Source organism: Triturus cristatus, chromosome 3_1 (assembly GCF_964204655.1).
Source record: "Triturus cristatus chromosome 3_1, aTriCri1.1, whole genome shotgun sequence".
In the NCBI taxonomy this organism is placed as follows: domain Eukaryota; kingdom Metazoa; phylum Chordata; class Amphibia; order Caudata; family Salamandridae; genus Triturus; species Triturus cristatus.
The window spans coordinates 754,541,882-754,569,619 of record NC_140583.1 but is presented as its reverse complement, the minus strand read 5'-3'; the positions used below and the strand labels follow the sequence as shown (position 1 = coordinate 754,569,619).

Sequence of the window (27,738 nt, the reverse complement as noted above, 5' to 3'; positions counted from 1 at the left end):
ATACTTTGTCTGCAAAAAGGGCACAATGTCCCCAGATTCTAGATTGGATTGCTAAGCGTGGCCCTAGCCACTACTTCCCTGAGGGACTTTGTTTCTTCTAGAAGGAATTCTGTCGGAGGTGGACAATATGATACCGAGGGTGGAATTCCCTCTGTCGGGTCTGTCAGCGAACTTTATTCATTTTGCATTTCATTAGTAGTACATATGCTTTTATGAATTGGATGCAAGTATTCCACTCGATGCACTTTACTCGGTTTTCCATTTGTTCCCTTTTTTCTCACAATCCCTTTTGTGAGTTGCCAGCTCAGGGGCACACAAACATGATTGAGATTTCCTTGGCAGCCGGAGTTCTTGAAATAATACCTAACAGAGAGTCGCCGCACAAGTGCAAGGCGCAGAAACTATGAATAATTCAAAGGTTTTAGGGAAATTCTCTCTCCAGTTTCTCAAAAGCTGCTCAGCCCTGAAGAAGACTTTTGACAATAATTTCAGACCCCAGAAGCGTTCGGATACGCAGGCACATTGATGGTATAAAATTAAATACAACGTGAAAACAAACCTTTTCTCCCATGTTGAAAATATGATTTGCGAGATCCTGGAGTCTTTGCTACTAACCAGGATGTGCAGTGATTGAGCAACAGGGCGGAGGCCACTTCGATCTCCTGCGATGTCTGCCTTTGGGTAAGCTCCCCTCCAAAAGCTCCCCTCCCAAAACTCAAACAGGCCAGCGGAGCCCGGCCTCCCTCAGCATCCTCTGTTTACCTGCCCAGGTAAGCTGGTTAGCTGCAAGACACTCCCCTGGACAGGGCGAGTGCAGGAATTTGGGGCAGAGCCAAGGGCTTCTCCTATAAAACCTTCCTGTCAGCCCCAAGAGAATCGAAACTCCTCAGACATCTCCAGTTTGGTACCAGCTACCAAACTCCAAGAAGGATGGGCTCAGGCAGGGGGGTCCCGCTGCCCGTATGGATCTGTATAGTGGCAGCCACCTGCTACCAGCAATATGGTAAGAGCCTCTCTCTCCAGCCCAGTCCACTGTGGACCTGTATCTGGAGCCCTGAGCTTTGCTTTAGTTACCATGGATTGTTAGTCCACTTTTTAGTGCTTAAAGTTTTTAGAATGTCTGTATGAGTGAAGATGTATATATGTATCTACACAATCAAGCTTCTAAACGTGTTTGTGATTTATTGATATATATTTATGTTTTCATGTAAGTATAACATTATATATAATTCACTTTAAACACCATAGGCTTCACACATGTTATAGTTAGGTGAATATTTCACTCGTAAAAAACCAATGAAATTCCCCCGTTATAGATAGTTCAGATAACTATAACTCGCGCGCCCGCAATCCTGCTCATGACGTCACATATTACATCACTCATGACATGGTCAGTGGCATCACTCATGACATCATTGATGACATCATCCTTGTGATAGAGTGGTGGTCGCGCGAGTTATAGTTATCTGAACTAACTATAACGGGGGAATTTCATTGGTTTTTGACGATTGAAATATCGACCTAACTATAACATGTGTGATACAAAAGGGGGTGGTGATGGACGGAGCATCTGAACCAATCAAACACTCACACCCAGTCAACAGATCTGGGTTTGATCCATCACCGTTCTTTAGCCCACTCTGCCACCCCAGTCCAGACATGGCCATATGCAAATCAGTCTGACCCTGTGCCTCATGGGAACAGTCCAGCCCGAACTGCCAAGCCATGCCTTCCCTGGACCAGAAACAAGCTTCCTAGGACTGGTTTCTGGCATTTCAGCTGTCTTCAGCCAGGCTTGCTTGAATCCAGTGGCAAAGTGAGCAAGGGACTCACGTCTGAGCATACCCTGCCAACTTATGGTGAACAAAGCAGTACAAAAGGGGGTGGTGATGGACGGAGCATCTGAACCAATCAAACACTCACACCCAGTCAACAGATCTGGGTTTGATCCATCACCGTTCTTTAGCCCACTCTGCCACCCCAGTTCAGACATGGCCATATGCAAATCAGTCTGACCCTGTGCCTCATGGGAACAGTCCAGCCCGAACTGCCAAGCCATGACTTCCCTGGACCAGAAACAAGCTTCCTAGGACCGGTTTCTGGCATTTCAGCCGTCTTCAGCCAGGCTTGCTTGAATCCAGTGGCAAAGTGAGCAAGGGACTCACGTCTGAGCATACCCTGCCAACTTATGGCGAACAAAGCGGTACAAAAGGGGGTGGTGATGGACGGAGCATCTGAACCAATCAAACACTCACACCCAGTCAACAGATCTGGGCTTGATCCATCACCGTTCTTTAGCCCACTCTGCCACCCCAGTTCAGACATGGCCATATGCAAATCAGTCTGACCCTGTGCCTCATGGGAACAGTCCAGCCCGAACTGCCAAGCCATGCCTTCCCTGGACCAGAAACAAGCTTCCTAGGACCGGTTTCTGGCATTTCAGCCGTCTTCAGCCAGGCTTGCTTGAATCCAGTGGCAAAGTGAGCAAGGGACTCACGTCTGAGCATACCCTGCCAACTTATGGCGAACAAAGCGGTACAAAAGGGGGTGGTGATGGACGGAGCATCTGAACCAATCAAACACTCACACCCAGTCAACAGATCTGGGTTTGATCCATCACCGTTCTTTAGCCCACTCTGCCACCCCAGTTCAGACATGGCCATATGCAAATCAGTCTGACCCTGTGCCTCATGGGAACAGTCCAGCCCGAACTGCCAAGCCATGCCTTCCCTGGACCAGAAACAAGCTTCCTAGGACCGGTTTCTGGCATTTCAGCCGTCTTCAGCCAGGCTTGCTTGAATCCAGTGGCAAAGTGAGCAAGGGACTCACGTCTGAGCATACCCTGCCAACTTATGGCGAACAAAACGGTACAAAAGGGGGTGGTGATGGACGGAACATCTGAACCAATCAAACACTCACACCCAGTCAACAGATCTGGGTTTGATCCATCACCGTTCTTTAGCCCACTCTGCCACCCCAGTTCAGACATGGCCATATGCAAATCAGTCTGACCCTGTGCCTCATGGGAACAGTCCAGCCCGAACTGCCAAGCCATGCCTTCCCTGGACCAGAAACAAGCTTCCTAGGACCGGTTTCTGGCATTTCAGCCGTCTTCAGCCAGGCTTGCTTGAATCCAGTGGCAAAGTGAGCAAGGGACTCACGTCTGAGCATACCCTGCCAACTTATGGCGAACAAAGCAGTACAAAAGGGGGTGGTGATGGACGGAGCATCTGAACCAATCAAACACTCACACCCAGTCAACAGATCTGGGTTTGATCCATCACCGTTCTTTAGCCCACTCTGCCACCCCAGTTCAGACATGGCCATATGCAAATCAGTCTGACCCTGTGCCTCATGGGAACAGTCCTGCCCGAACTGCCAAGCCATGTCTTCCCTGGACCAGAAACAAGCTTCCTAGGACCGGTTTCTGGCATTTCAGCCATCTTCACCCAGGCTTGCTTGAATCCAGTGGCAAAGTGAGCAAGGGACTCACGTCTGAGCATACCCTGCCAACTTATGGCGAACAAAGCGGTACAAAAGGGGGTGGTGATGGACGGAGCATCTGAACCAATCAAACACTCACACCCAGTCAACAGATCTGGGTTTGATCCATCATCGTTCTTTAGCCCACTCTGCCACCCCAGTTCAGACATGGCCATATGCAAATCAGTCTGACCCTGTGCCTCATGGGAACAGTCCAGCCCGAACTGCCAAGCCATGTCTTCCCTGGACCAGAAACAAGCTTCCTAGGACCGGTTTCTGGCATTTCAGCCGTCTTCAACCAGGCTTGCTTGAATCCAGTGGCAAAGTGAGCAAGGGACTCACGTCTGAGCATACCCTGCCAACTTATGGCAAACAAAGCGGTACAAAAGGGGGTTTGATCCATCGCCGTTCTTTCGCCCACTCTGCTCTGGTCCAGGGAAGGCATGGCTAGGCAGTTCGGGCTGGACTGTTCCCATGAGGCACAGGGTCAGACTGATTTGCATATGGCCATGTCTGAACTGGGGTGGCAGAGTGGGCTAAAGAACGGCGATGGATCAAACCCAGATCTGTTGACTGGGTGTGAGTGTTTGATTGGTTCTGATGCTCCGTCCATCACCACCCCCTTTTGTACCGCTTTGTTCGCCATAAGTTGGCAGGGTATGCTCAGACATGAGTCCCTTGCTCACTTTGCCACTGGATTCAAGCAAGCCTGGCTGAAGACGGCTGAAATGCCAGAAACCGGTCCTAGGAAGCTTGTTTCCGGTCCAGGGAAGGCATGGCTTGGCAGTTCGGGCTGGACTGTTCCCATGAGGCACAGGGTCAGACTGATTTGCATATGGCCATGTCTGAACTGGGGTGGCAGAGTGGGCTAAAGAACGGCGATGGATCAAACCCAGATCTGTTGACTGGGTGTGAGTGTTTGATTGGTTCTGATGCTCCGTCCATCACCACCCCCTTTTGTACCGCTTTGTTCGCCATAAGTTGGCAGGGTATGCTCAGACGTGAGTCCCTTGCTCACTTTGCCACTGGATTCAAGCAAGCCTGGCTGAAGACGGCTGAAATGCCAGAAACCGGTCCTAGGAAGCTTGTTTCCGGTCCAGGGAAGGCATGGCTTGGCAGTTCGGGCTGGACTGTTCCCATGAGGCACAGGGTCAGACTGATTTGCATATGGCCATGTCTGAACTGGGGTGGCAGAGTGGGCTAAAGAACGGCAATGGATCAAACCCAGATCTGTTGACTGGGTGTGAGTGTTTGATTGGTTCTGATGCTCTGTCCATCACCACCCCCTTTTGTACCGCTTTGTTCGCCATAAGTTGGCAGGGTATGCTCAGACGTGAGTCCCTTGCTCACTTTGCCACTGGATTCAAGCAAGCCTGGCTGAAGACGGCTAAAATGCCAGAAACCGGTCCTAGGAAGCTTGTTTCCGGTCCAGGGAAGGCATGGCTTGGCAGTTCGGGCTGGACTGTTCCCATGAGGCACAGGGTCAGACTGATTTGCATATGGCCATGTCTGAACTGGGTTGGCAGAGTGGGCTAAAGAACGGCGATGGATCAAACCCAGATCTGTTGACTGGGTGTGAGTGTTTGATTGGTTCTGATGCTCCGTCCATCACCACCCCCTTTTGTACCGCTTTATAACATGTGTGAAACCTATGGTTTTTTAAGTGAATTTGCAAGGTTTTTTAAATGCTAATTCCTAACTATAACGTGTGTGAAACCTATGGTTTTTTCAGTGAATTTGTACGGTTTTTTAAATGCTAAGTTATGTATGTATTATTTTTTTTTAAATATATTTATTTTACAATAAACTACGTATTAAAAATGTTTTTTTTTTTTGGGGGGTTGTCACCGTGCGCGCACCCCGCGATTTAAAAAAAAAAAAATTAAAATGTTTTTTTCTGCCTTCGGGGTCCTTCAGGGACCCCCTAACAAAGGCTAGGGGGTCAGGAACTCTCTACCCTGCCCCCTTTTCACATTCACCACCTTCCTTTTTCACTCTTGCACTGAAAACAAACAAAATGGCGGCCGACACTTCCTGATTTCGACCGATTCGAACGTTGACTAACATGTAAGCACCAATCAGAATTACGCTCGCGCACGTTAGGGTGCTCGCACGGTGCGCGCACGGTGCGCGGCTATGGATATATATGTGCATTTAACTGCAATTTTCTCATCAACTACTGAACAGATTGACTCCATATATGCAAAAGGCACATCCCTGACCTGAGGACTACCTCTCTGCCAAATTTCAAGTAATTCTGTTCAGCCGTTCGGGCTGTACCTTCGACTAAAGGCCCTATGGGAAAATGCATGGGGAAAACGCGTTTTGGGACCCCCCTTTTTTCTCGGCCCCCGCTTGACGAATCCCCCCGAGACTTTCAGGGTGGGAGCAGAGCGGAGCGCCCCATTAGTTTTAAAATGTCACGAAGATTCGTCAACCGGCGCCAAAGTTCTTCAAAATAGAATTTTCAGATTTCCTATGGAAACACGGTCCTAACTATAACTATCTACTGGCGACCGCCAGTAGATAATAAGATATATATATATATATATTCATTTATTTTTTTATATTTATTTATTTATTCATAAATGTGTATCTGTCTCAGTAGTGAGGCTTGTATTCCAATATGTTTCGGACGTTTAGTGTCCAAGCGGGTTTATTGATATCCAGTTCGTGGTCCCTAAGAAAGGAGTCTGTGTACACCCCAATCTTGAGAGCCTAAGGAAAGATGAGTTTTAGAGATGTCGATTGTCTCAGTTTCTTGGGGACTCATCCCTCTTGAGAGTCCATGACATGAGTCCTCATAGAGACTGAAGTCACCTCACACTTCAGAAGAAGGACCTGTCTGGAGAGAGTGCAAGAGATGGGTTGTTATGGAGACCTTGCCTCCTTCACCCTGAGACAACATCCCGTAACGCCTGGCTTAGCTCCAATACCACGCCGTTGTGAGGCGGTGTAGAAGGCCATGGCTACGATGGTCATGATGCAGACTTCCTACTCCAAACTCTAACAGGTAGCACTCCCCCAAAACTGCTGTCAGGATCTGTGCGGCATGTATCATGGAGGGTACCCCTGAGATCACGTGACGAGACAGTAGGGAAATCTATGACTTGTAATAGAAGGGATGGGAAGAAAGCTATGACCTATGAGCGCAGAAACTGGTGGTGGAATTAATAATATGCATTCCAATGCTGCTTTACCACTTCAACACATTTTGTGATCCTAAATGAATGAATGAATGAATGTGGACGCCTGCACCATCCTAAAGTGTGACCGCAATCACAACTGCAAGTTTCCTGACTAGAAGAGTGCTTGGAAGGCGCCAGGGAGTGGACTCAACAGTCTGTACACACACATCGCGATGGGTGCCATACTTTCGAGTTGCAGCATATACTGTGAGCGCGAGGTAGTGCAGAGGGAGCATTGCTCTGTGTTTGTGTTGAGGCACTCTAGGTTTCTATGTGCATACTGGTCACATCACTGGATGTCCTTGTGCTGCACTTCCCTTAACCTGCTGAAAATAGGAGTGCTCGGAAGCATGCTATCTAGTATGAAAGGGAAAATGAAAAAGAAATACAAAATCACCCTCATCCAAGTATGGTGGAGGCTATGCAAAAGGTGCCCGCTTCAAGCAAACCCACATCAGGAGACATGACATAATAATATCTACCATCCTTTTGCTTCAACTTGAGAAAGTGCTGACTTCTCGTTGCAGAAGGCCACAGGCAAGTTTCAGTTTCTGATCACCAGTGATTTCCTGGACAGTCCCTACTCTAAGCCAGCGGCCAGCTCTTGGAGGTCATGGAAGCGCGATTACTGTGCATCGCTTAGAATGGCTTACTCAGAACACCATGATTTCTCATAGGAGTCGGTCATGGATAACAGATGGCAAACGCAGGATAAACCTGGCCCTAGGGGCAGAGAGTGAAGTATCTAGTGCACTAGCATGCACTAGCAGAGTCTGTTTGTGACAGATTCCTCTGTGTGAGGTTAGCTTGCACTGCGGCTGTCTGGTTTCAGCCAGATTTATAAATGTGAGAGAAGATTGTACTACTGTTTCCTGGTTTGTACCAGTTTTGTATATGTGAGGAAAGCTTGCATTGCTCCTGCCTGGTTTGTACCGTATGCACATGTATGAAGGAAGCTTGCACTTGTGCTGTCTAGTTTGTATGTAGCAGATTAATATGTATGAGTGAAGCTTGAGCTGGTGCTTTCAGACTTGCACTAGATCTGTAAGTGTAAACGAAGCATGCACAGCTTTACAGGTTTGTACCAGGTCTGTCCCAGGTGTGCATGTCTGAAGGAAGCTTGCACTCGTGCTGTCTAGTTTGTATGTAGCAGATTAATATGTATGAGTGAAGCTTGAGCTGGTGCTTTCTGGTTTGTACTAGATCTGTAAGTGTAAACGAAGCTTGCACAGCTTTACGGGTTTGCACCAGGTCTCTACAGCCGAGTGAAGCTAGCATTGTTTTTTTCTGAGACCTCAATGTCTTTTGATGAGGATGTCCTTAGCAGTCACACATAATAATGGGCAAAACAAACCCTGTTAAGCAACCAGAGAACGAGAAACCCTCTGAAGAGATACCCCTCTAATGTGCTATTCTGTTCCCTGTCTGGCCGCACCAGAAGGTCGCATGGCGGCTGCTCATGGTCGTCCTCCTCTTTGGATGAGGAAGCCTTGCGTCAATTGACAGTATTCCGATTCTAGAATACATTCCCAAAAAAACGAAATACATTGAAATTGATCTTTGTTTCTTCTGAGCTCACCCTGCTTTGCCCAAGGGTTGAACAGCAAAGAGTATTTGGTGGCGTTAGACCTGACATCCTTGGCGTAGTTTTTTCCCCTAACTTTTGCCTCTGCTACCCGGATTTTTGATGCTGTGCTGAATTTCGTTTTTGCTGGTTTAGATGCTTTGGACACTCTGCCACTGCTAATCAGTGCCAGAGTGTAAGTGCTTCCTGTGTAAAATATCATATTGATTGGATATACCTGATTGGCATATTTGTATCACCATGAAGTCCCTAGTAAAGTGCACTGTGTGCCAGGGCTGGTGATGACAGATGCTACTAGTGGGCCTGCAGCGCTGATTGCCCTAAAATGGTGTCTCAGGCCTCCCACCGCAGGCCTGCCTGCAGTCCCTGGACTGCCATGTCCTCCTGGCCAGTGTCCACACTGGCCGGGCCTAACCCTTTCCTTTTTGTACACGTCAGTCATCCCTATGGAAGGCACAAGGTACCCCCCTGGGCAGGGTGCAGTGTATGTAAAAGGTAGAGCATGTATTAGTGCAGGTAACATGCTCTGGTAGTGAACAGCGGCCATTTTGTGTGTTCACTGCTGCAAGGTTATCTTGCTCCATAGGCTAACATGGGGGAGGCTGGTGCCAATGGCCATCAGCCTATCTCCTCATAGGAACGAGATAAGACATGAGTGTTTGATATCCCTGAGTTGGAGAACAGTACTTTTTAGAGAGTAGCTGTTCTCTTGTCTGACCCTTCTGTGTGCCTGGGCATGCTTGTGGATTGACTGTCTGGTTTGAGAGTGACAGGGGCTGGGGAGCCCCCAGGAGGTTGGATGAGTCAGCCCTTTGCTGAATGACTGCATTTGCATGTAGAGTGGAGGGAGGAGATAGCACCTGGGAGTGAATAGGGCTGTGCCTGCCTGCCACACTGCTGGCTCCCCCTCCTGCTGGGCGGCTGACGACCCTGCCCCTCACTCTGAAAGGAAAGAAGAAGCCAGGAAAACAAAGTGCTCCAGCAACACCCAGAACTGGATCAGACCGGGCTGAGGGCCCACTTGCACAAAGACTTCAAAGACTTTTAGGGGTATAAGTACAGGACCCCTGACAACAGATTTTTAGATTCCACAATCAAGAGGAACCTCTGCTGAAAGACGGACCGCTGAAGGACTGAAGGAAGATTGCCTTGCTGTGTGCTCTAAGGGCTGACCTGTTCTGCTGTGCAACTGAAGCTGAGGAGGAGAAGGGGTCTTGCTGTGTGCTGTGACCCTGCCTACTTGACCTAAACAAGACTTTGCTGTGTGCTGTGTCTTCAACTTTGAATCTCCAAGGGCCCGAGAAGAGCTGGCCTCCTGTTTGGCAACCCAGGGACATAAAGGTTGCCGAGACTACAAGACTCTGCTGTGTCCCGTGAAGTGCACTGGCTGCTCTCTGCTTTGCTTGAGGGCGCCGCGCTGATCTGTGCCTGAAACCGGCTGCCGCGTTGAAAAGACTGACGTGCACTTCGGCACGTGTATTGCTGTGGCCAAAAGATTGTGGGGCGTTCCCAGAGCTAGCGAAGCTACTGTGAGGCTTGGCGGCACCTCGATCGACCCGCTGACATGGGCGCCTTGAAATATCCTGCTCCCAATTCACTGCCACGGCCCGGGGGCCCGAGATCGACCAGAGGCTGCTTCTCCCCGCTCCGCAAAGCCGCGGAGAAAGAAGTGAGGAGGCCGCGACCTGATTGGTTGTTGGTGGAGGCTTGGCCGAAGGAGCCGTTCTGCGAGTGGCTGACGCCCGGTGACATCTGACATCGTCACTGGGGGCTCGTCGAGGGAGCCGCGACCTGATTGGCCCATCGCTCGAGAGCTGCAGGAACCCTGCACCGAAGAAGTGCTCCGACGCGCCGAGTCCTCGCGCCCCGGCCCGCATCCTGGTGAGTCTGTGCAGGGAGAGGGAACCTCGTTAACTGTAGTGGCATTCTTCTTAATCCCCGAACGTCCCGCATAGCGTGTGGGGCCCGGGGACTGCCGCCCAGGGTGCAATCGCCTGATTACGAACGAGAAGAGCAGCCGGAGAGGAGCGCTTCGGTTATAAGCGCAGGGGCACAGCTGAAGAAGGTGTTTTAAGTACTGAGAGCCTACAAACTTATTCTTTTTGAATACTAAGTCACACAAGGGACTAGAGACTATCTTTTTATTTTCCTAACAACCAGAGAAAGCTGAAGAGAACCGGAAACTAATGTGCAATGCTATGGTAGTTGATTTTTATTGCTGAAACTAGATAAAGATACATTTTTAATATACTCACCTGCGTGGTCTGCATTTGTGGTGTACTGGGGGGTCATTGTGGTTGTTACTTGCAAATACTTAGCACATTGCCTTGGGGATAAGCCTGTCTGCTCGAGCCAAGCTACCTAGAGGGTGAGCAGGGGTTATCTACCGTGTGTGTCCCTGTACCCTGACTAGAAGCAAGGGTCCCTATTTGGCCTAAGGTACTTACCTCTGCCAACTAGAGACCCCCAGATCTAACAGGTGGGAGTCACAATTCACTCAACAGGCGCTGCACAATTGCAACCTAAGACAAACAGCCTACTCCAAGAGGGAGGGCACGACATATTCACAACTAGGGGTGTGCAAAGTTTCCATAACTGCTGTTGCATATTTATGCATAGTTTTTCCAAAATTCTGCTTATGTGCATGGAATGCAAATCTATCATTTATACCTATATTTTAGGATAAAATGTGTCTTTGCATCAATTTTTGACATGTGAATGCATTTCACGCTAACAAAAGTAGTGCAAAAAGCAAAAGCTTTCAGTGTGCAACAGCAGGCAGGGCGGAAAGGGCACCCTAGTCTCTGGGTGCATGCAGTGCTCCAACCTTGGTGCACTGTGTACCCCTACAGGACCACCTAAGACAGGGCTTTAAGTAGGATGAAAAAACTGAGGGGGGGGAGTCTGCCAAAGAGGTATGGCCCATGTAATTAAGGGCATGGTTTTGAAACAAGTACGCTGAAAATCTGTGTTTAGCATAGTCTGCCCTCCGACTGGTATTTTTCTGCTTTTGTAATCGCATCCAGATATATAATACAACTAATGACAAGCCAGGGCTATTGGCTTTGTCAATTGTTCTTAGTTGCATAACATGAATAAGCAACAACCATGGCTTCATAGTATAGCATATTGAAAATGCATCAGTTCTGAAATGAGGAGACAGTGAAAAAACTATAACGAGTTTCTTTGAGGTTACATCAAAGGCAGCAAAGGGTGGTACTGCTGCAGAGTAAAGTTATTTTTTTCATCCTGAGGGTCAGAGCAAAAATGGAGAGCCCGATAGGGACCTATCTCAGTACCTGCCTTTTAGGTTTCTCCTGCATAGCGCTTGCACTGTGCTTGTGAGAGCGTTTGTATTTATTATATCTTAAAAGGGGGCTCTTATTAGTTCCCATCACCGAATTACTGGGTGTATTCACTTTTGTGTGGAACTTGTTTTTTAACTTCCCCTGGCTGCACGCATTTACTATACTTCTACTAAAGCTGTTCACACAGTTTAAGCCCCTTTCACTGTCAAGATAAGATCTCTTCCTGCTTGTTCTTTATTACTTAGCTGTGTAAAGTAGATGCTTTAGCCTTAGAACATTTGTGGCATTTCCTATTCATGCCTCAGACTCTTTCTTTGCATTTATAGGCATTATTGGTTTGATTTTTTTCAACTTAATCTATTTGGTAATTATGATCAAATTCTAAATGTTGTAATACACAGTGCACATTAAAAATAAAGTTAATATACAAGAGCTATGCTATATTTTACTACTAAACAGGCAGCCACAAGTGTTGTTACCTTGCAGAACCAGGATCATGATTAGAATGGTGCAGTAGGTGCAGTAGCACCGGGCCCACAAGATGTCAGAACTCCTCTAAACACATAATATTGCTATATTTGACTACTAAACAGGCAGTTTCAATGGCAGGTGCCTTGCAATTGAAAGGGGATGGATTTAAATTGTGCAGCAGGTGCAGTGGCACCTGGGCCAAAAGTTGTCATAACTCCACTAAACACCAAATATTGCTATATTTTACTACTAAACAGGCAGTCAGGAGAGCAGTTATCTTGCAGGCAATAGGGTCATCATTTGAATGATGCAGCAGGCGCAGTGGCACCGGGCCCAGAAGTTGTCAGAACTCCTCTAAACACCATATATTTAAGTATATATTTAAGTATATTTAAGTACTAAACAAGCAATCAAAAATGCAGTCACTAGGGTCATGATTTCAATGGTGTAGCAGGTGCACTGACATTGGGGCCCAAAGCTCTAGGAACCCCTCTAAGCCCCTAATATTGCTATATTTTGCTACTAAACAGGCAGTCACATGTGCAGTTATCTTGCAGACAACAGGGTCAAGATTTGAATGGTGCAGCAGGTGCAGTGGCACTGGGTCAAAAAGTTGTCAGAACTCCTCTAAACATATAATGTTGCTATTGCATTATTAACAACACAATAGATTGCCTTTTTGTACGTAAACAAGCCATAACACTTTAACCGACTTTCTGTAACTTATATTGTACAACAACTCAGCAAGCTACAACCTACAACAACAAACTGCGTATCATTAATCACATAGGTGAAACCTGATGCATTTACCAATGCTTGTTAGAATTCAGCTGATGCTGATCACCTGCAGAACTCGGCCCACTCAAAGCTCTGCCTAAAGTCTTTTACAGGCATTCCAGTAAACCCACAGAATTTTCCCAAATCTCCATGCTGGCCAGGTACAGAGAAAGGCTTTCCAGCCCTACTAGGCTACCCAGGGGGCTCTAACTTGGCACTGCAGGCCCTTTCTCCTGATCCGGTACCTGCCCTTAATGATTTAAAGGAAGAGGAAGTTTGTGCGGAACAAAAGAATTGGCTTTCACAGCCTGAACGTCACTTATTTCAAGAAAGGCGCAGCACGATGAATGTGCAAATAGAAGTGAGCTGAAGAGGGGTGCTGAGATGGGAAACTCCATCTTGGCTGCTCCACCCCATACCTCCAGCCATATGTAAACGTTTTAAGCAAAAGTGTGCATAGGTGCGTGAGCACATATATAGATAGCCTTTGTAGATGGCCCCACTAGGTTTTATATGTGTCCAAATGTGAGCCCCCTCTCAAAATTCACTCCTAGAGTCACCACTGCACTCTAGAGGTTGTATGACGTTACAACGCATTCCGTTGAAACGCATGCCTTTACCACGCATGCGTTACAATGCAAATGCAATTACTACGCATAACCTTTACCACGAAAATGCCTTTACCAAGCATATTTTTACAACGATTTTCGTTGTAAATCTATGCATGTTAATGCCATTTTTTTGGTAAAGGTTATCTCCGATCCCTGCCCCAACCCTATAAACTGCTCCCGATTCCCACCCACAAACCCTTTTATCAAATACCCCTGCCCTTAAACCTAATAATTTACCCCATCTCTTCACAACCCCCTCATCCCTTACATTTTTATTTTTAAAAACGAAAATCCCCCAAACCTTTCCTTGACCTCTCCTCTTCAAGCTCTTCTGTGTGACGTTGCACGTCGTAAAGAGGAAGCGGAAGTGTCTTTCCGTTTCCTCTAACGACGCCGATTGCCTCCACATTGCGACAGAAACAGGTGAGTTTTTTGGGGGGGGGAGAGACCCCCCCAACCCCCCTTCTTTTTCAAATTTTTTGGAGGGGGAGGGAGACCCCCACATGCCCCCTTTTTTAATAATAGCCGTTACCTCACATGCCTTTACTACGTATTTCGTAGTAAAGGTATGCATGTTAAAGGCTATTTGTGGTAACCACGCATGCATTGTAATGCATGCATGGTTAATGTTATGCGTGGAAACGGCCGCGTTGTAGTGGCCGTTTCCCCACTCTAGAGGGGAAGAGACATGTTTGTTACAAAGGGCAAGAGACCGGGTCTCCCGCTGTGCTCAAGGCTAGCATTGCAGAATCAGGGCCCACGCAAGGATACATGTTAACCGTGCAGACATGGTAACTCCGTTGTGGCTTGTGCAATGGGAGGGACATGGCACGCAGAGTGCATGGTCAATGGTGTTTCGAATCTCCCTCTCACACACACGCACATACACTGCCCCAGGGCCCTGTAACATTCACACACTGCGCTCCACTCGCTCGTGGACACTGCGCTACACCAGGCCTCCTCAAGACCCACACATCTTGCCAAGGCCCTCTTGGATCCACACACAACCGTCTGTGGCTCTTCTGTATTCCCGCACCTACACTGATCATCTGTTAGACGTGCTAGTCTATTCTCTGGAAGCCACTTCCTGCTGCAGTGCAGAGAATCCACCGTGGAGTGTTTGTATGTAATCTAATTAAAATCCATTATGAACCGCGGCCATGAACTCAGTCATTTAAAGAAAATGAAATTCCTGGAAAGAACATAGGGTTGAAAATTGTATTGCTTACCGTTATGATTTCGGGGGATCAGCCAGATACTCAGAGAAGAACCACAGCTAACACAAAACTGAAAAAAACACACCTAAGGAGTCTCTTTCCCTGCCTGATCTTTCATTTCTTGGGGAAATAACAAATTTGTCCTGCTGGGTGAGTCTGCTAAAAAAGGAAAGAGGTTTTGTAACTAGGACAGGGGGGTTATATATTTAGGCCACACAGTTTGTCAACCCTGGTGCCAATTCTGAAGGCATCACTCTTTAACCCTCTGTAGCAGGGTTGGCCAGAGCGTGGGGCCCAGGTGATGTCTCCGGTTATACTCATAACTTTATGCAGCAGGGTGTGGTAAGTCACAAAAAAAGCTTCATGACCCTTTAGGGGCCTCCACTCTGGGCAGAAAGCTTGCGAGGGCTGTCAAACTGCACCTGAAGTTCCCGTTTACCACCCTACCCTAGCATTGGATGTTACCCCGAAACTGGTCCCAGGATGCTTGTTTACAGTCCAGGGAAGACCTGGCTTGACAGGATGGGCTGGACTGGTCCCATAAGGCACAGTGTAAAGACTGATTTGCATATAGCTGGGTGTGAACTAGGGTGGGAAGTGAGCTAAAGAATTATGATGGATTCAACCCAGATCTGTGAGGGTGGTGGTGGTGAGTGTCTGAAAAGTTTCAGCGCTTGGTCCAGTCCACCATTTCCTTGTGTTTACCCGGGCGTTTGAATTGGTCAATGGTTTATTCATTGCTCTTGATTTAACTGTAGGGGGTAGTGTAGGGCATACACATGAGTCGTAATGGACCACACTGGGATTTCGAAGAGTAACTAGGACCAGAATGTAAGAACTCTTTGATTGTTTTTTTAATGTGTAACAAAGTTACCGCCGGGCGCGAGGTCGCATTGCTTTACGCTTTCTTCCTGTGCTTGTTTGCAGCCCACGCACAGACGGAAGGCGTCCTGCAGGCAGATGACCTGGAAGAGGTTTCCGACTGTGGACAACAGAATGACAAAGGTATGTGTGATTTTGCTCGCTCTTCATTTCCCCCACTGCCTCAGCCCACAGATGCCGGATATCCGTTTCATCCCTGCGAACAATGTTGCCAGATTGGGCTATTTCCCGCACAATTGGGCGGCATTTTTCCCAATTGTGCGGGAAAAACCCATACCCGGCGGGTGGCTACTTTTTGGGCGGAATTAAAGCCAGTGTGCGCAAAATACTGGCTTGGGCGGCGCCGACCGTGGCATGCGCCTATCACAGTGGCGTGTCTGTGCTGGTGAGCGCTAAAATGATTGGAGGAGGACCCGAGTTGTCCCTCCCCCCCAAACACACACGCTGACGCTGCACATCACGTATTTGTAAGCGCACACACACACCCACCGCCTAACTTAGCAGTGGTGTGTCGCGGGCCGAATTGTGGGTTCCCAGGGCCGTCAATCTTGTAGCGCGCAAAAGCGCTACCAATGACTGCCCTGGGCATCATTCTTGGCCAGCCCCCGTGGCGCGCAGTGCTTTCAAATGCATATGCGCGCGGCGCTTTTTCTCTTCAGCAGATTCGGCGGCGACGAGGAGTCGGACTGGAGTCGGACGCACGTGGTGACATGTCCCTGCTGCTGCCGCCCACTGTGGTCCACTGGTGGTCACCCAGGCCACAGGCGGCGGCGGGTGTTGCTCGCAGGCAGCGCTCTCTGTGCAGCGCAGGCTAACCAGCCCAGTGAGCCCACCACCAGTTGACAGCACAGCCTGGAGTCATGCAGAACAGCAGCAGGGCGCCCGCAGGTGCTGAGTCCGGACTTCAACGCCCGCCCCGACCTCAGGTGAGTGAGTCAGAGGCACAACTAGAGCCAAATTTCAGAGGGGGGGTGTAAGAGAAAATTTCGAGGGGGGGGGGCTGAGTCTTTAAGCAATAGACAGAGTGGAGATTGGGGCAGGGAATTCTTTCCGTCTCATCATTTTAGAAAAGTGCAGTTTCAATATTATATTCAATTAAGCCATGGTTGCTGCATTTTTATTTTATGAAACCACCAACCATTAACAAACCAAATGGTTCTGGTTTGTTGTAGGTGTAACATTACTTGTTGTGATATATATCTGGATGCAATGACAGAAGAGGCAAAATACCAGTCCGGCGACACACAATGCTAAGCACAGATTTTTAGCTTAGTTGTTTTAAGCAACACCATTAATTACATCAGACACGCCCCTTGAAGAGACCCCCAGTTTTTTCATCCCGCTTAAAGCCCTTGAAACACCATGTCACAATCACCTCATGGCCTGGCACTGTGCATCATGCATGACTCATGACTTCCACTTTTTCAGATTGCCTATGTGCAGGTGCATAGTGAACCCTTCCCCAGCCCACCCCTTGCTTTAGGAAGACAGCAAGGGCGAAATTCTTGATGGGCCTCTTCTGTCTGCAACTCTGCCGACAAAGGCTCAGCTCATAATAAGAGGAAAAGGTGGGCGAGTGAGTAAGGGATGGGTGGATGGCTGGATGGATTAGTGAAAGGGTGAATGGATGAATGGAAGGGTGAATAGATGGATAATGAGCGAAAGGATGGATGGATGAGTGAAAGGGTGGCTGATCGGTGAGTGAATGGGTGGATGGATGAGTGGATGGATGAGTGATAGGGTCAATGGATGGATTCATGAGTGTATGAGTTGAAGTATGGGTGGATCGAAGAAAGGAAGGATGGCTAAGTGAAAGGGGCAATGAAGAGAGAAAGGGAGGATGAATGGATGACTGAAAAGGGGACTGGGTGGTAGGATGAGTAACTGGGTGGATGGATGAGTAAGTGAAAGGATGGCTGGATGGGTGAGTGGATAAATGGCTGTATGGATGAGAAGATGGTTGGGTGGAAGAGTGGATGGATGAGTGTACGGATGGATAGGGTGAAAGGGTGGATGAATGGATGAGTGAAAGTGTGGATGGAGGGATGGATGAGTGAAATGATGGATGGAAAGATATGTACATTTTCAAATGGATGAATGTTTGGATATAGATGGAATTACTTATACACTACTATGCGACCTCCTTTGATGTGTCTGTAAAACGTACCTTTTGTCCCGAAGTTTTGTCCTGAATTTTGACCTCCCGTCCTGAATTTTGTCCTGAATTTTGACCCTTTGTCCTGAATTTTTACACTCACCGTCCTGAATTTGCACCCATGCCAGTTGGTCACCCTCTTTGTAGGAAGTGATGAATATTGATAGATGCCAGGAAATTCACGTAGGTAAAGAGTGTTTTAACACCCAAACCAAAACTGACCACATCGGTTGTTCGTAGGCCAGCCCAGCTTCGAAAACAGTCGTGCAGGGGCCACCCAACCTCCCACGCACCTGCTGGCAGCACCGCGTGCGTCTGTTTACCACTGTCCTGGCATGGATCTGACACTCCGTGCTTCACCACGTTGCTAATGCCAAGGCGTGCAATGACGCTCACTGTTTGCTGCTTGAACTGGAGCTGATTTTGGGGGGAGGAGGCTCAATCTTTAAGCAATAGGCAGAGTGGAGCTGCAGGGGCTCTTAGAAGTCGCAGTGAGAACTGGTCTTAAAAATTAATAGCATTAAGGCAGTGTACTGCTCGATTTTCCCGGCCTTCTTGTGTTGTAGAGCGATTAATATGACTTCAGTCTCTTTCCATCCAAGTCTAAGGATTAGAGTAGTGAATAGAGCCTATTTACTAGACACTTTGACACGATCCTGTGCTCCTCCCCATAGATCAGGGCTTACATACATAGCCTAGGGGATAGATTCGTTAGTATTAAGGATAACCTGCCCTATAGTGAGGGTATTTCATGGAGTCGTGCTGAATTCAGGCCTGGTAGGCCTCAGACAGGAGAGACTCCATCTTTCTTTCTGCCCCGGCAGCTTGGGACATTTCTAGGTGAAGGGTGATATTTTAGTTATGAGGTGTTATTCGCTCGGAGAGAACCGGTTCAGGCCGGCCCTTATCGAAGGAGTGTATTTTTCCCCTGCCGAAGACACTACATCAGGCCGGCCGGCTGGGAACGTGTCCTTGGCACGGGGAGGTACAGGAATTTGGTGGGCGGCAGGTTTCAAGCTGGAATTTTCCATGAGAGAATGCACCTCTATATTAGTTAAAGTCTGAGTTAGATATTTGCACTTGCTTCTAGTCCATAGGCGGCACCTGGCCGTTAGCAGAAAAGCTACTACTTATTTCAGGGAAGACAGATGATGAACTTGAATCTAAAGAGGAGAGAGTAGCCGATGAGGAAGAGGTTCCAGTGGCTCGGAGAGGGAGAAGGGAGTAGATCCGCGACTGCGGAGGTGTGACTTCCAGGCGAAGCCGAGGCACAGACGAGAAGGGAACCTAGATGACCATTGAGCACAGGCTACATACGACTAAGGTGATGTCGACCCCTTTTTATTGAAGTGTATAACTTAACCTTTTACTTTCCTTGCAGGTTGTATATATGATGTATTCTGTGAGTGTGCATGTAGCAATTAAATAAAGTATTTAGCTTGTTGTGAGTCAGCATGTGTTGTGTATCCTTGTATAGGAGGATAGCCTATTCTTCTAGTCAGATTCAACTTGACATGAACAGATGTTAATCCTGATCAGGTAAGTGGTAACTGAATGAGGGAGAAAAGAGCCCCTCGAACTAAAGAACAGGTTGTGCTCAACTAATAGTCTTTGTGTGATCTGATACATAGTAACCCCGATTCCCCTATCGTGTACTACGGTGATAATAGGATGAGCTCGTGCTAAGGCTGCCGTCTGGGTAGGAAGTACTGGGTCCGTTCGAGACCGCGAGGCTAAGGCTGCCGTCTGGGTAGGAAGTTCTGGGTCTGTCTGAGACCGCGAGACTGTGGCTGCCGTCTGATTAGGAAGTTCTGGGTCTGTCTGAGACCGCGAGACTGTGGCTGCCGTCTGGGTAGGAAGTTCTGGGTCTGTCTGAGACCGCGAGGCTGTGAGGTCTGAGACTGCGAGACTGTGGCTGCCGTCTGGGTAGGAAGTTCTGGGTCTGTCTGAGACCGCGAGACTGTGGCTGCCGTCTGGGTAGGAAGTTCTGGGTCTGTCTGAGACCGCGAGACTGTGGCTGCCGTCTGGGTAGGAAGTTCTGGGTCTGTCTGAGATCGCGAGACTGTGGCTGCCGTCTGGGTAGGAAGTTCTGGGTCTGTCTGAGACCGCGAGACTGTGGCTGCCGTCTGGGTAGGAAGTTCTGGGTCTGTCTGAGACCGCGAGACTGTGGCTGCCGTCTGGGTAGGAGGTTCTGGGTCTGTCTGAGATCGCGAGGCTGTGAGGTCTTGATATATATATATATAATAGGAATTCCCTGTCCTTAGGTGGTACATATATATGTGGTTATTTAGGTGTAAAAAGGCCCTAGGGAGGGGGTAACGTTCTGGTTTGGGTTAGAAAGGCTCTGTTGAGCGGGTTCCACCTGATCCGAAAACCCAAGCAGAACATTTGGCGTCACGAACTGTTTACGAAACCTGTGTGCGTTTTGTTTGTCTTATGTTTGCTTTCGGTGTGTGCGTGGTTTTCTTTGCATTCTTTTTTATATATTTGCGTGTATAGTTTTTTTTCTCTCTCTCTTTCTCTCTTCCTTTCTTTTCTCTGCGTTTCTTTTTCTTTCTTTTTTCGCGATGTTTTCTAAGAAATCTAAATCTACTCTTAAATTGTCCGTTGATATTCCCGGATGGGATTCAACGCCTTATGGAGCCTTAGCCCGTGAGTGGGCTGACTCTACTGGTCTGAGTGAAAATTGGAACTCTTCTTTGGAGTCGGCGGAACCGGCTGACGTGATTACTTGTTTGCAGACGGCACCTGTATTGAAGGGTGAGGAGGTTCCCGCTTTGGGGCGCAGAGGTTGGGTTATTCTGTCTGCGTATCGGATTCTGCATGAGAGATTGTTGAAATTACAGATCTCTCTTAAGGATGTGGAGGCACACTTTGTTGAGATTCAGAATTCTAATACTCTACTGCGATGTCAAAATAAGTTGCTTTCTGACAAACTTGACACTTACCAAACGGTTGCCGAAAGGGCGGCTGTGCGGATTGCTCGTTATAAATACAAGAACAGGCGTGGTCGAGTTTCGACGCGTAAGGTGCGTCTGGTCGTGGCGAAAGCTGGACTAGATTGGAATCCTGATGAATGGGATGGTAATATCTGGGACTCGAGTACCTCTTGTTCCTCGGGTGAGGAGTCTGTTACGCACGAGTTTTCTCGTTCCCGTCATGAATGTAAGTCTGCTTCTCGCACCTCTGATGGTGCACCCCGTGATTACGCTCGTTCTTCGGGCGGGATCGATGCTTCTTACACTGATTGTCCCTCTACTAGTACTGCTCGGGCTCCTTGTGATGCTCGTCCCGTGGTCTCTGCGCATCCGGTTTTTCGTCGGAAGTTGCAGCAATCTCCTAATGCTCCGCAGGGTGTTTCTTTGGACTGTTTAGAAGATTTTACTCAACAAGAAATTAGTGATATTTTGCAGCGCTTTCGGCAGCGGACTGGTGAGGCCTTGCTCACATGGATGGTGCGCCTTTATGAACTAGGCGCTGCTGGTATTATGCTGGATACTGGCGACTGTTTGAAATTTTGTTCTTTGAGTTTGGATTCTACTGTGCAAGATCATTTTCGTAACTATAATGGTGGTGGTCAAATTTCTTTGCTCCAATTGGCGACTGAGGGTTGTAATTTGAAGTATCCTACTGAATCTGACTGGCCTGTCAATGACAAGCCGTGGTATACCTTGCGTGATGCTGCGCAACGTCTTAAGGAGGAAGTGATGAAAACGGCTATTTTTCTGGGCACTGCTGACAGGTTGCTTGATGGGATGTTGACTTCTTCTGTGCGGAATCGTATCATTCGCTCTTCTCCTGTCGCCTACAAGCAGGTCATGATGACTTTGTTGATTAACCAGACTGGTAATGTGCTATCTACGGTGTTGGAATCGGTGCGCCAACTCGGTGAGTTGGGTGAGTGGTTTAAACCTGAACGTCAGCCCCGGTCTGACACTCGTACTCCTGGTGAATATAAATTTACTAGACGTGATATCTTTACTGGTCTTTTGGCTGATGGTGTACGTCGGGAGGACATTGATGGTGAGACTACTGCTCGTTTGTGGGAGTTGTTTCGCAAACGGGGCTTGGATTGGAAGGAGGGTGCCCGGCGTGTTCGAACGACTGAGTGTGATCGTGGTTGTTCTGATGGTAGCGGTGATGACGATCGCCGTGGGCGCTCTGATCGTCGTGATGATCGGCGTCCTGTACGTGATCTGTCCCCCCGTCGAGAGCGGGACAGGGAGAGAGAGGGGGAAAAGGAAAGGGGGAGAAATGATCATGCTTACAGCAGGCGTAGAGATGATAGGGATCAATCTCCTGAGTTGAGGAGAGAGAATCGTCACAGCTTGGTTGATCGTAACCCACGGTATAATACTGAAGACTTGAATCCGTTCCGTACGGGGAATGGATATGAACAGGAGGTACCGATACCTAAGAAACGTGAGAGTCTTTATCCTGATTTGTCCTGGTACACAGAATGCAGTAAGAATGACTAGGAAATAGGTCAAGCTCCGGTACACAGATGGGCTCATAGAGATAATAGACCCTATGTAGATATTGATATTTATTGGAGACATCGTAATATCCAAAGGGCCCGAGCATTAGTTGATACAGGAGCGGAGGCCACTCTTATTCATGGAAAATCAAAGAAGTTTCCAGGGCAGCCTTTTACTATTACCGGATTAGGAGGAAAAGAAACCCCTGCAGTTCAAACTTTGCTTGAAATGAGAATAGGTAGAATCCCTAGAAAGGAATATTCTGTATTAGTGGTGCCACTCTTAGAATTCATAATTGGAATTGATATTTTGAAGGGAATGACGTTGCATCTTGATGATGGGTGTTACCAATTTGGAACGACGTATTATATCTCGTCCAGACCTATACGGGTTGGTCGTTTAAGGATGCCCCCCATACAAGTTCCCCAGGCGACCAAAGTGGTTTGTCAGAAGCAGTATCGTATTCCGGGTGGTCATGAAGAGATTAGTACCACCATTCAGGAGTTGGTTGATGCAGGTGTTATAACTCCAGTTACTTCTGCTTGGAATAATCCTGTTTGGCCGGTGCGTAAGAGTGATAATTCTTGGCGCATGACTGTTGATTATCGAGAATTGAACAAACACACGCCCTCTTTGACTGTTGCAGTACCGGATGTTATTACCCTGATTGAAAGAATCCAAACACATCCAGGTACATGGTATGCGTCCATCGATATTGCTAATGCTTTCTTTTCTATTCCAATTGCCCCTGAGTGTCAGGAACAGTTCAGTTTTACGTGGAACGGGCGTCAGATGACGTTTAGAAGTCTTCCTCAGGGCTATGTGCATAGTCCTACGATTTGTCACCGGCTGGTGGCAGAACATTTGGCTGAGGTACCAGTTCATCCCAAAATTCAGATATGTCATTATATTGATGATGTTTTGATCCAAGGCGAAACACAAGAGGATGTTCAGACACAATTAGATAGAGTCATTGAGTGTCTGCGTGAGAAAGGTTGGGAGATCAATCCGGATAAATTACAAGGTCCGTCCCAAGCTGTAAAATTTTTAGGTATTAATTGGCATGAGGGACTCCGCGAGGTGATCCCTCAAGTTAAACAGAAGATTCTTGATTTTTCGGTTCCGAGGAATAGGAAGGAAGCCCAGAGCTTCATTGGCTTATTTGGTTTTTGGCGCCAGCATATTCCTCATTTGAGTCAAATATTGGCCCCTTTGTACCGAATTACACGTAAAAAGAATGCATTTGAATGGGATAAGCAACAGCAAGATGCATTTAGTCTGGCGAAAGAGGCAATTCAACATGCTATGGATCTATGGCCTGTACGTGATGGTGATGTGGATTTGAATGTGTCTGTGCAAGGCCCTTATGCAAATTGGAGTTTGTGGCAGAAACAAGGCAGGAGTAAGGTACCGTTAGGTTTTTGGACCAAAAAGCTACCTGATGCTGGTGAGCGTTATACACCCTTTGAGAAACAGCTACTTGCTTGTTATTGGGCTTTGGTGGATACCGAGCAATTGACTTTGGGACATGATATATTCTTGCGTCCTGAAATTCCTATTATGCAGTGGGTTCTGAGTTCACCGAAAACTCATCGAATTGGGCATGCTCAAGAGGCGAGCGTGATTAAATGGAAATGGTACATACAAGACAGGGCACGTGTGGGCCCGAAAGGAGTTGCGTCTTTACATGAGCAAGTGGCGCAAGCACCGTCGACTGAGACTGAGAGTGAGTGTTCCGTACCTTTAGAACAGGAGTCACCTGTTAAGTGGGGTAGACCTTTTGATGATTTGTCCGCTGAGGACAGAAACCATGTTTGGTTCACAGATGGGTCGGCGAAGTTTATTGGGACGACACGGCACTGGAAGGCGGTGTCTTATAATCCAGTCACACAGAAACTGTTGAGCACAACTGGTGAAGGGAAGAGTAGCCAATTTGCCGAGCTTTACGCTGTTTACCAAGTTTTGAAACAAGAATTACCTGGTACATGTCATATTTTTACCGATTCTTGGTCAACTGCCAATGGACTGGCTGTTTGGTTGCCGACTTGGCATTCCCATAATTGGAAGTTACATTCCAAAGAATTGTGGGGAAAAGAGTTATGGCAAGAGATTTGGGAGATGCTCCCACAGAGTACTGTTACAATCTTCCATGTGGATGCTCACACCCCAATAGACTCCCTTGATAAATTTTTTCATAACATTGCAGATGAAAAATCTAAAATTGCTGAGGCAGTGGTGGACAGACAAGATCCTGATATTGCGGGATTGGCGAAATGGGCACACCAGAAGGCAGGACACTTTGGAGAGAAGGCCACTAGCAGGTGGGCTGCTGATAGAGGAATTTATATTCCCCTGGATCTAATCAAAAATGTTATTTTACATTGTCCCGTCTGTCAACATATCAGACAGCGTAAGGTACCCCAAATTGTTAGAGGCCATTTACATCGCGGGAAACTGCCCGCTCAAATTTGGCAGATTGATTACATCGGACCCCTTCCCATGAGTAGGAATTGTCAATATGTTTGCACAATTGTCGATACATATAGTGGCTTGCTGGTAGCTCTTCCATGTACGCAAGCTACCCAATTGAATACCATAAAAACATTAGAATTGATTATGATGTATTATGGTGTGCCATTCCAAATTCAATCTGATAATGCATCCCATTTTCGTGGAAGATTGGTACAAGAATTCTGTGTGGAAAATAATATTGAATGGATATTTCATATACCCTACTACCCGCAGGCCTCGGGCCTGGTGGAGAGATTGAATGGCCTGTTAAAGGACCAATTACGAAATTTAACAGATGACAAGTATAAAAACTGGCGAGACTTTTTACCACAAGCACTATTGATTCTGAATAATCGTCCTTTTTTAAATGCTGAATCTCCACTTATGCGTTTGTTTCCCCCAAATGTTGAGACTATGCCTAATGTAATCAGTGAAACTGTGATGTATTGGGAAATTACTCCCGGAGCTCTGACTCCATGCAGAGCGACCCCAGGGTCGGCAGGTTTAGACTTGCACGCCATGGATGACACCGTTCTGGAGAGTAAGAATCGGGTCATCATTGCTACTGGTGTTGGTATTCATATACCACCTGGGAATTTTGGATTGATCGCCCCTAGATCGGGGCTGGCTGTAAAAGGCATCCAGGTACTTGGAGGTGTCATCGACAGTGACTATCAGGGAGAGATTAAGGTACTTCTGCTAAATAGCAGTGAGATTGACTTACTGATACACCGCACTGACCGAGTGGCTCAATTACTCATTATGCCTGTTTTCAGTGGCGAAATATTGAAAGGCACTGCCCCAACTTTGCTAACTGTACGTGGCCAGAAAGGCTTTGGCTCTACGGATAACCCTGGGGCCAGGGTTTGGGTGCAATCGCCTAAGAATCCCCCTGAACAAGCAGAGGTTATTGCCACCGGTCAGGACAATACCATTTTGGTTATGAGGCCAGGGAAAGATAGCTGGGAAGCTGTCCCAGCTGATAAATGTTATTTACGAGAATGATTAATGCCTGTATTTGGTTCTTTTTCAGATCATTCTTTGGATTGTTGCTGCAGGATGTGTCGGAACTGGACTCCTTTTGGATTGGTTCGGCGAGAGAGAAGGGATCCCGTCAACCCGGGATGAACTGAGAACCCGAGTGTTGCGTTCCTTCAATGCGTGGGATTCGTCATCGAACTTTTGGACATTACTGGCCAAGAGAGTGACTGATGCCCCTCACTTCTGCTTGACACCGATGAGATCTGTGCATGACATTCTAGCGACTTGTCTAGTTGCTGTCCCCGCCTCACTGGAGACTTTAATTAGTATCTTTAACGTTTCGAAGGCTCGTCCGAATATTATCCTGGGTGATTTTGCTACCCATGTATATTGTCCTTTGTGCACTGAACTGCCGAATGAGCAACTCCCCATCCAGTCCCAAATAATTACGTATAATATCACACGAGGTGACCTATGCTTCTTTCTTACATGTAATCCTAATGCAATTTCTGAATGCCTACGCCTCAAGTTAAGAGGCGCCACTTCATTCACAACTCACGAACGGACTTTGTGTTTTCAGAGGACACCGACCACATGTGTCTCAGTCCAGAACAATATGACTTGCAATAGTTTGGTAGTTACTCCCAGTCACTATCGTGCGATGTTGCTACCTGCCGGATGGCTTTTCTCATGTGGTAATACTTCCTGGCCATATGTCCCTGCAAACATTTCCGGAGGCCCGTGTGCCATTACCAGACTGAGTTTGCTAATGTTCTCATCACATCCAAATGCCAACTCTCGTGTGCTTCGAGATACTATGATGTTACAGGAGGATTGTGACTCATCTTTGCATTTATATTCCAAGTCTGAATATCTTAGCCTAGCTGTTTCAATTATTGGTGTTCCTGCTTTGGCGGTTTATAATGCCAAATCTATCGGGAAAATGGCTTGCTGGATGGTGAAATCTATTAATCATACTTCTACAGTCTTGTCTGACTTGCTATTAGACGCCCAGGGTGAACGTAGGGCCATTTTGCAAAATAGAGCAGCCATTGATTATCTTTTGCTTAAACATGGACATGGTTGCTCGGACTTTGAAGGCCTCTGCTGTTTTAACTTATCTGATCATACACAATCCATTCGTGCACACCTAGATAAGTTGCATGACTTAACGGATGAAGTTAGAAAACACATTGATCAGGGCTGGTTTGACTGGCTCTTTAATTGGTTACCGGACGTGCATATGTTACGCCACACATTAGGTGGCATTTTGATTGCTATCGCTGTTTTGATTTCTATCTGTTGCTTTATTCAGTGTATCCCTTCACTGCTTCAATTCTGTACACTCGGTACTAGACATAGATCAGTTAGTTTTGTTTCATATTATTCTTCCACCGATGTTAGTTCTGTTTAATGGATGTATAATAGACTGAAGTCAAGGGTGAAATGTACTGCTCGATTTTCCCGGCCTTCTTGTGTTGTAGAGCGATTAATATGACTTCAGTCTCTTTCCATCCAAGTCTAAGGATTAGAGTAGTGAATAGAGCCTATTTACTAGACACTTTGACACGATCCTGTGCTCCTCCCCATAGATCAGGGCTTACATACATAGCCTAGGGGATAGATTCGTTAGTATTAAGGATAACCTGCCCTATAGTGAGGGTATTTCATGGAGTCGTGCTGAATTCAGGCCTGGTAGGCCTCAGACAGGAGAGACTCCATCTTTCTTTCTGCCCCGGCAGCTTGGGACATTTCTAGGTGAAGGGTGATATTTTAGTTATGAGGTGTTATTCGCTCGGAGAGAACCGGTTCAGGCCGGCCCTTATCGAAGGAGTGTATTTTTCCCCTGCCGAAGACACTACATCAGGCCGGCCGGCTGGGAACGTGTCCTTGGCACGGGGAGGTACAGGAATTTGGTGGGCGGCAGGTTTCAAGCTGGAATTTTCCATGAGAGAATGCACCTCTATATTAGTGAAAGTCTGAGTTAGATATTTGCACTTGCTTCTAGTCCATAGGCGGCACCTGGCCGTTAGCAGAAAAGCTACTACTTATTTCAGGGAAGACAGATGATGAACTTGAATCTAAAGAGGA

The 27,738-nt window shown here is 47.4% G+C and overlaps 1 protein-coding gene and 1 long non-coding RNA gene across 3 annotated transcripts in view; one reads left to right on the top strand and one right to left on the bottom strand.

The window, feature by feature from the left end:
• Positions 1–27,738, bottom strand: part of LOC146860925 (uncharacterized) — a 475,355-nt gene that overhangs the window by 335,585 nt on the left and 112,032 nt on the right. The gene's annotated exons all lie outside the window — the stretch shown is intronic.
• The window catches only part of LOC146860926 (mucin-5B-like), a 94,559-nt gene that overhangs the window by 20,753 nt on the left and 46,068 nt on the right, over positions 1–27,738 (top strand). Inside the window, 1 exon segment of the mRNA XM_085646473.1 lies at positions 15,568–15,645. Within this exon segment, the coding sequence (XP_085502599.1) occupies positions 15,568–15,645 (78 nt within the window).